The 9,171-nt window shown below is 42.7% G+C and overlaps 1 protein-coding gene across 1 annotated transcript; it reads left to right on the top strand.

The window, feature by feature from the left end:
* The first annotated feature begins 1,499 nt into the window (after window positions 1–1,499).
* LOC140007260 (uncharacterized) lies at window positions 1,500–4,321 on the top strand. Its single transcript, XM_072049966.1, has 4 exons — window positions 1,500–1,884; window positions 2,608–3,553; window positions 3,770–4,219; window positions 4,309–4,321. The coding sequence occupies exons 1-4, from the start codon at window positions 1,500–1,502 to the stop codon at window positions 4,319–4,321; spliced, it is 1,794 nt and encodes a 597-aa protein (XP_071906067.1).
* Window positions 4,322–9,171: the final 4,850 nt, after the last annotated feature.

Raw genomic sequence — 9,171 nt, 5'->3', positions numbered from 1 at the left:
TGCATCTGAGTTTGTGGATTTCTTGAAGAACGTGACCGATCAAAATATTAGATGGGTGTTGGATTGGACCGATTGTACTAAACCTGTTCTTTGCACTCAGGCATCCGAATTCATTCTCCTACTGGGTACTCAAGGGATTACCGCGTACGTCCCAAAAAGGTTTTTCAGACAATTAGGGCGTACTCAAGAAATACCACCCGTGCTTGACATGAGCGAAGTCACCATTATTTTTAACTGGGGAATGTGCCCAAATCAAATCCCTATGAAAGATCGGATTATTGACGCCTGGGTGACGCTATCTGATGATGTGAGTTTTAGATACATCCCGGAGCTCAAGCAGAAGGGTTTGACGACTTCACAATACGAAGACTGGGTAGGAAGATCCGTTGCGCAAGAAATTCAAGATGAGCCATCTGAGGAGGTGAAAAAGTTGAAAGCCATTATCGAAGCAAAGGATAAGGAAATTCTGCAGTTAAGTAAGTCTGTCGAAGCATACAAAGGGATGACCGAGCAAAGCAAGCAATTGTATGAAAATGAACGAGGAAGGCGTCAAGAGCTGAAACGGAAATGTGCAGAATTATATGACCAAACTGAATGTGTTAGAATTCCATATGCTAGGGAAACAAAGGACTCTGTATTAGATAGGTTCAAAAGTTTTGGCAATCTTGTACGGAATCGTCTTCGTGACATGATGTAAATATTGGCAGGTTTATCAATGAAGATGATTTTTCTTTTGCTCTCATTTTGGATTATTGTCGAAAACAGGTTTGTATTACGGGTCCCATTTCAAAGGTGTTGCATCATGCTAGGCCTACCCTTGGCACAAAAAGGGCCCCCCAAATAGGACATGCATCCGAATTGTTCAAATAATTACTAACTCATGTCTTTTTCTTTTTTTTTTTCTTTTTCTCTTTTGAATAAATTGCAGAAATTCAGTAACGATTGGTTTATCTAAAGAAGCCTTTTGCATTCTCAGGTCAATTTTCAAAATAGCTTTTCGGAAAAGCCCCATTATTACGCGATCCCGAAGTAGAGCCCAAAGGAATCGTGTAGACATGAGTACTCAACTAGAATCATCCGATAAGGCCGTTGCAACTACCCAGCCGGAGGCCGCAAGTCCTGGGGTTCAGTTGACTGAATTACTCGTAAAATTTGGGGAAATGGCATCCGAAATGGCCGCTCAAAAGAGGTTAATCGACGAACTCGTTAGTAGCGGAGTGCAACCTGAGCCTGTGCCCGTCACACAACCACAATATGAACCATTTGTTATTCCTCCCAGCCAGACCACGTTACCATTTGTTATTCCTTCAATGCAAACCACGTTTGAGGGAATTGTCAACCCGCAATATGCTTATACTCAAAATCCTCCGTTCTATCCTCCTTATGGGCAAGGGTTTCAGCCTCAAATCGACCCAAACATGCACCCGAATCCACAAACTTTTTACCAGGCTACCGCGGAGCCCGTGGTGCCGGAGCACACTTTTCAAAATAAGCCAGAAATGGGAGAGTCGTCTGCCCAGATTGATATGAAGCTACTTAAACGCTTGGATCGTTTTGATGAATTCATCCGGAAAAACCAAGGTTTAAGCAAACAAGGGGTGTTGGATTATGATGATTTGTGCCTGTTTCCGAACGTGCAATTGCCGGTGGGGTTCAAGACCCCTAAATTCAACAAATATGATGGAACAAGTAACCCTAAAACGCACCTGCGCTTGTTTGCTAACAAGTTGGGCAAGCCAGTGGATGACGAGAATTTGCCGTTGAGATTATTTCCAGAAAGCTTAGAAGGGGATGCGCTTGACTGGTATTCCAACCTAAAGCCGGAGGAAGTGAAGACCTGGCTCGATCTGTCCAATGCCTTCATTAGACAATATGAGTATAACTGTGAGCTAGCGCCAACTCGGACTACTCTGGAAGGAACGAAAAGGCGACCATCTGAAGATCATAAGACATATGCCAAGAGATGGAGAAAGATAGCTGCGAAGGTGGAGCCACCGATGACTGAGGATGAAATTATTCGCACATTCATAAAGGCGCATGATCCTCCATATTTCGAAGAAATTTTCCGTATGACTGGTTGTTCTTTTGCTGCAATTGTGAATAAATTGGAAGAGTTTGACGACTTTGTGAGAGCCGGGAAGATTGTCAATGTCTCTGCCCTGAAATCTCAGTTGGATGCTTTACAAGGTCAAGGAAGCAATGTGAAAAAGCCGCCGTTCAAAAAGAAAGAGGGGGATGCAACATTTATTTGGAACCAAAACCCTTCACCCAGACCCCGATACCAACACAGCCCAATCTACCAACCCCATTACCCTTACTACTCAAATCCGCATCCTGTATATACTACCAACATCCATCACCCTCGGCCTCGCCCAAGCTATCCTAACCCACCTTCAGCCCCTTTTCAAATTTCCCAACCAAATCCACCCCAAAACCGACCTCGCCCTCCATATAACCCAAGATTTCCTCCACTAAATAGACCTATTTACAACCATCCTCAACCTCCTGAACCTTACAACCGACCACCTAGCCGTACATTCACCAATTTAGGCAGGCCTCTGGACCAATTGTATGACCAGTTGAAGGCCGCCGGGAAAATTGGTACAGTACCCCCTCCTACCTACCCATATGGCATGCCCGCGTGGTATAATCCACAAGTTGTCTGCGCTTATCATTCTGGGGCCCCCGGACATGCCACCTTTGATTGCAGGGCGCTTAAGCATAAAATCCAAGATATGGTTGAAGCCGGGGAGATTGTGATCCGAAAAAGGGAGACACAAGGGCCGAACGTAAATAGGAACCCTTTACCGGAACATGCCAATATCATTGGGGTTATTCTGGATGATACGGAGTATGTGGAACCAGTCAGAGAATTGGCAAGGGAAACTGAAGTGTTTGGGGTCACAGACCAACCCTTTGTCATAGAATTGCCACTTGAAGAGGACGAAAATCCCTTTATTTTGGATCTCACGCCAGCCGAGAGTGAGGCTTTGGAGCCGGTGGTTATTGAATTCCCGCAGCAAGAGCCTGTTTTAAGCCTGCAACAAGTGCCATGGAATTATGATGAACCTGACGTACGGATTGGGGAAAAGTCAATTGCTAAAAAGGAAGAAGTGTCAGCAGTCACCAGATCGGGGAAGGTTGCAAGTCCATTTGAAGCTACCATTCCGATTCAAGCAAATAACTCCGAACCGCCCGTTAAACCAACAATCACCGAGAGAGAAGCCTTGGATTTCCTTAAGAGACTTCAGAGAAGTGAGTACAATGTAGTTGAAAAGCTGAGCAAGTCGCCTGCCCAGATATCCATGTTGGATTTACTTTTCTCTTCAGACGTGCATAGGGATGCATTGATCGACGTATTAACTAAAGCTCAAATTCCGAGGGACATTTCTGTTGATAATTTTTCAAACGTGGTTGGGAGCGTATTATTCAACAAACAAATTGCTTTTTCTGACGATGAATTGCCGACAGAGGGCATTGGACATAATAGGGCGTTGTACATAACAGTGAGGTGCAACGGGAAAATGCTGCCGAAGGTGCTAATTGACAACGGGTCCGCGCTTAATATTTGTCCTTGGAGTACCTTGGAGAAGCTAGGATTGCAAGACATTAAGCTGAGGCCTTCAGGGACTATCGTTCGAGGGTTTGATGGAGCTCAAAGGGAGCCGATAGGAGAGGCAGATTTAGTAATCGAGATGGGGCCCGCCCAATTTCAAATAACTTGCCAAGTAATGCACTTCCCGAGCATTTACAATATTTTACTTGGAAGGCCATGGATTCACAAGTCTGGGGCTGTGCCATCTTCGTTGCATCAATTGCTGAAATTCGTAGTAAATGACAAGCTAATCACTATCTTTGCCGAAGAGGACTGCCTGGTAATCACCAATTCTGGATCTAAAGAGGAGGGAAGTCGAAGTGCCACCATGTCCCCTCATAGCACATCCGATATAGTCTCTGTAAGTTGGATCACAACGGAGGAACAAGCTCTCTCAAAAGCAAGTGTAATGATGGCTAAGGAAATGATTCGTGGAGGATACAAATTAGACAGAGGATTGGGGCGTGAACTGCAAGGGATCCTGAAGCCAGTGGAGATTATGGGAAAAAGGGATACATTCGGTTTGGGTTTCAAACCAACCGCCAAGGACATCAAAGAGATGAAAGAGCACAAAAGAGCAGAGAAAGAGGGCAGGCAAAGGGTTTTTGACATTCCACCACTGCGGTATACTTTTCCGCGACCAACAGAGGTTATCACATCAGAGGTTAATCCAGTTGAAGAAATTGAAGCTAGTTTGGCCCAATTGTTCGTAGGGGCAACATTTGAAGATAGTTTTCCAGATGAGGCTGACTTTCCTGACATCCCCGAAGGGTCAATTTCTAATTGGACAGCCGAGTCCCTGCCCGTTCGGAAGGAGTTTCGGTAAACTGAAAGGGGTTTATCATTCATGTGAACTCATGAAAATACTTTTGCATCTGTAAATAGCCAATGAAAACAATTTTCCTTTTTGACTAACGTTTGTGCATGTAAATATTGTTAAGTTTTCATCTCCATTTGCTTTCAATCAAAGGTTTTATGAAAATGCACAAGTTTTTCTTGTCATTGTTGTTTATTCGCTTGTTTATATTCATATTGTTTGTTGCTTATTTGCTTATTATCCCACATTCGTTAATTCTTTCAGATGGCCAAAAATAAAATTATTTGATCCTTTGGATATCACAGTTCTGGAATACGATAATGGCAATCTCTATATCACTCACGACTTGGAGGTCTGTGAATCCGAACTCCAAAGCGAGAGTGATAATGAGGAAGTATTCGATTCTTTTGCAAAGGACTTTGAACAATATGAGGAAAAACCAAAACCGAACCTGGAAGAAACAGAAAAGGTTAACATTGGCACTGAGGATGAGGTTAAGGAGGTGCAAATTAGTATTCATTTGAATGAAAGGCAGAAAAAGGAGATGCTTGAATTCTTGACCATGTTCCAGGATGTATTTGCGTGGTCCTATGATGATATGACTGGCATTTCAACTGATGTGGTGGTGCATAGGTTACCCACAGACCCTTCTTTTCCACCCGTAAAACAAAAACCCAGAAAATTCAAACCAGATATAAGCCTCAAAATAAAAGAGCAAATTGAAAAACAACTCAAAACCAACATTATCATTGTTTCCCATTACCCAATTTGGCTTTCAAATCCAGTCCCTGTTCCAAAAAAGAGTGGAGAGGTGCGAGTTTGTGTTGATTATAGAGACCTCAATAAAGCCAGTCCTAAAGATGATTTCCCTCTACCAAATATTCACATTCTCTTAGACAATACGGCCGGACATGAGAAAACCTTTTGGATTGTTTTGCTGGCTACCACCAAATTTTAATGGCAGAAGAGGATAGGGAGAAGACTGCTTTCATTACCCCTTGGGGTACCTTTTGCTACCGAGTCATGCCTTTCGGTTTAAAGAATGCTGGAGCAACATATCAGAGGACCATGACAACCCTATTTCATGATATGATCCACCGGGAGATGGAGGTCTACGTGGATGATATTATAATCAAGTCTAAAAGGGCAGAGGACCACTTGGTTGATCTGAAGAAATTATTCGAGAGGTTACGGAAGTACAATTTGAAGCTAAATCCTGCAAAATGCGCCTTCGGAGCACCTGCGGGTAAGCTGTTGGGTTTCATTGTCAGCAAGAAGGGCATAGAGATAGATCCAGTCAAAATCAAAGCAATTCGAGATATGCCAGTGCCAAAAACTCAGAAGGACGTGAAAAGCTTCTTAGGGAAGATTAATTTTATTGGGAGGTTCATCGGCCAACTAACTGCCACATGCGAGCCATTGTTCAAATTATTGAGAAAGAATGTGCCGTTGTATTGGAATGAGGAGTGTCAACAGGCTTTCGACAAGATTAAAGATTATTTGTTGCATCCACCAGTCTTAGTGCCGCCCAAATCGGGCCGACCTTTGATTATGTATTTATCTGTACTCGATGGAGCAGTAGGGTGTGTTCTAGGTCAGCACGATGAATCCGGAAGGAAAGAACAAGCCATTTACTATCTAAGCAAGAAGTTCACGCAGTACGAGGCTAATTATTCATTCATTGAGAAAAGCTGCTGTGCATTGGCCTGGGCAGCCCAGAAGTTGAGACACTATCTGTTGAGTCATACCACGTATCTTATTTCCCGGTCTGATCCTTTGAAGTATCTTTTGGAGAAGCCGATGCTGACTGGGCGTTTGGCGAAATGGCAGATAATTCTCTCAGAATTCGATATTGTTTTCACCTCACAAAAGGCGGTCAAGGGGCAAGCTATAGCTGATCATTTGGCGGAAAATCCAAGGGATGATGATTATCAACCACTCCGTACTTATTTCCCTGACGAGAGGGTCCTATTTGTAAGCGCTGCAGATGATATAAGTGAACAAAGTCCTGAATGGAGGCTTTTCTTCGATGGAGCTTCGAATTCTCTCGGAGTTGGAATTGGAGCTGTTTTGGTGTCACCCGAAGGGAAGCACTACCCTGCCGCTGCCAAATTGCAATTCGCTTGCACGAATAACATGGCTGAATATGAAGCCTGCATTTTTGGTCTCAAAATGGCTTTGGAAATGGAAATCAAGGAGTTGATAGCTTTTAGTGATTCAGATTTGCTCGTGAACCAAACTTTGAAGCAGTGGATAACCAAAGATTCAAAAATTCTACCCTACCATTGTAGTCTGCTCACTCTGGCCAAGCAATTTCAAAATTTGGAATTCAGACATCTCCCTCGAGCCCGAAACGCATTTGCTGATGCTTTGGCCACCTTGGCTTCCATGATCCAGTATCCAGATGAATTAAAGATCGAACCAATCCAAATTCAACTTCAAGACAAGCCTGCCCACTGCTGGGTTGCAGATGAGTCTTTTGACAATGTTCCTTGGTATAGTGATCTTAAGGAGTTTCTTAAAACTGGGTCTTACCCTCTGCATGCTGGTACAAAAGACAAGAATTTTCTGCGTAGAATGGCTTCAAAATTCTTCTTAAATGGAGAAGTGTTATACAAAAGAACCTCGGATTTGAACCTTTTAAGGTGCATTGATGAGGATGAGGCTCAATATATGATGAAGGAAGTGCATAGTGGCGTTTGTGGACCTCACATGAATGGCCATTTGCTAGCGAAGAAAATCATGAGAACCGGATATTTCTGGCTTACTATGGAGCATGATTGTATAGATTTTGTCCGGAGATGTATAAAATGCCAAATGCACGGTGACATTATACGCGCTCCACCCACTGAACTGCATAGCATGACCGCCTCATGGCCCTGTTCAATGTGGGGTATGGACGTGATTGGTACAATCGATCCTCCCGCTTCAAATGGACATCGATTTATATTGGTGGCGATCGAGTACTTTACCAAATGGGTTGAAGCAGAGTCATTCAAACATGTCACGAAGAAGGTAGTGGCCAATTTCCTGAGAGATCACATCATCTGTCGCTTTGGAGTACCCGAAACGCTTATCACGGACAATGCCAAGAATCTGAACAATGACATGGTAGATGGACTATGTGAGCAGTTCAAAATCAAACACCGCAATTCTGCCATTTATAGGCCTCAGATGAATGGAGCTGTAGAAGCCGCAAATAAGAATCTGAAGAAAATTATCCGCAAAATGACAGAAAAGCATCGCGATTGGCATGAAAAGTTGCCTTATGCATTGATGGCGTACCGGACTTCTATTCGGACATCGACTGGGGCAACGCCATATTCACTTATGTATGGGATGGAAGCTGTATTACCAGCTGAGGTTGAAATTCCGTCGCTACGAATCCTTATGGAAGCTAAATTGGAGGAGGCCGATTGGATCAAGCAGCGCCATGAGCAATTGACTTTGATAGATGAGAAGCGATTCAATGCTATCTGTCATGGGCAATGCTATCAAAAACGTGTGGCCCGAGATTACAACAAAAAAGTCCATCGGCGGGCATTTGAAGAAGGTGATAAGGTACTGAAGCGAATTTTGTCAATGCAAGATGAAGCTAAAGGCAAGTTCGCTCCAAATTGGCAAGGGCCGTTCGTTGTCCAAAAGGTATTACCTGGCGGAGCTCTCATTTTGGCGGAAATGGATGGACGGGTTTTCCCTCAACCCATCAACTTAGATATGTGCAAAAAGTTTTTCATTTGATCATGCAAATTTTCTTTAGAAATTCATGCAAATGGCGAAATGCAAGTCAGGCCATCTTCTTTTACACTAAAAAAACATTTTATCTCTACTTGTCCCCTTTGAGCCATCAGAATTGACAAATTTCGTTTGATAACCCTTGAGAATTGCAAACCCCACACTGGGGCAAATTTGTTTCGGAAAAAAAAAAAAAAAAAAAGAAGAAGAAAACCCTACACTGGGGCAAATTTAGTTTTCAAAGAAAAATGCAAAAAGTGAGGAAAATACAATGAAAAATGCAAAGAGAGAAAATCTGATCAAACTGGGGCAAATTTTCCTCAGTATCGGAGTTGTTTTCAAAAGGGTGCAATCTCAAGTTATTTCACCCCTCGTATCAAATCTGCCTTCAAGCCTCAACCTTTCTTGAAAAACACCCCACCGGACCTCATTACAAAAGCCCAAAGTCCTGGTTTTCGTCACTTGCTGCATTTCTATTAGGAAATTTGTTAATCAACTGGCAGGTGATGTCTATAATGCTTTCGCCTAATCTCACAAGGGAAATGCATTCTACTGATGCCAGAAATCTTCAATTCATATTTCTGAGCCGATAATGGTCGAGATATTTCATGGTTCTCTAGTTGAAAACCCGAAAGGGCGCCTCGAAAAAAAAAAAAAAAAAAAGAGGAAAGAAAGAAAAGAAAAGAAAAAAAAAACAACAAAAAGGGTGGGGGCAACCTTGGTGAAAACCCGAAAGGGCGCCAAGGTAGGTTTTCTCAACAGACAAGCTCAAGAAGGAACAGCCGGTGACCTGGTTCATTTGGGGTTTTCCTCATATTTGTGATACTTCTGCCAATATCGGATTCCGAAGAGAAAATATCCAAAGTTTTGAATATGATATTCGTTGGTTAAATTTGTATTTGTTCTTTACAAATATTCTTTTGCAAAATGTATCTTTATAAACCTCTTGGTTATTCTCAAATTATTTGTGTATGAATGCTTATGATTGTCTACATTCTTTTGCATGCTCATCTTTGCCTAACAT

Source organism: Coffea arabica, chromosome 5c (genome assembly GCF_036785885.1).
Source record: "Coffea arabica cultivar ET-39 chromosome 5c, Coffea Arabica ET-39 HiFi, whole genome shotgun sequence".
Lineage (NCBI taxonomy): Eukaryota > Viridiplantae > Streptophyta > Magnoliopsida > Gentianales > Rubiaceae > Coffea > Coffea arabica.
Note: the sequence above shows the minus strand (reverse complement) of the source record. Positions and strands in the feature narration are given on the sequence as shown.

What these genes read in the sequence shown, in the direction of transcription:
- LOC140007260 (XM_072049966.1), top strand. Translation starts at nt 1,500, where the DNA reads ATGGGAGAGTCGTCTGCCCAGATTGATATGAAGCTACTTAAACGCTTG. An exon ending in TAGACAATATGAGTATAACT is followed by an intron (nt 1,885 to 2,607) that starts GTGAGCTAGCGC and finishes AAATTGGTACAG; the next exon opens with TACCCCCTCCTACCTACCCA. An exon ending in AAGGTGCTAATTGACAACGG is followed by an intron (nt 3,554 to 3,769) that starts GTCCGCGCTTAA and finishes TTTACTTGGAAG; the next exon opens with GCCATGGATTCACAAGTCTG.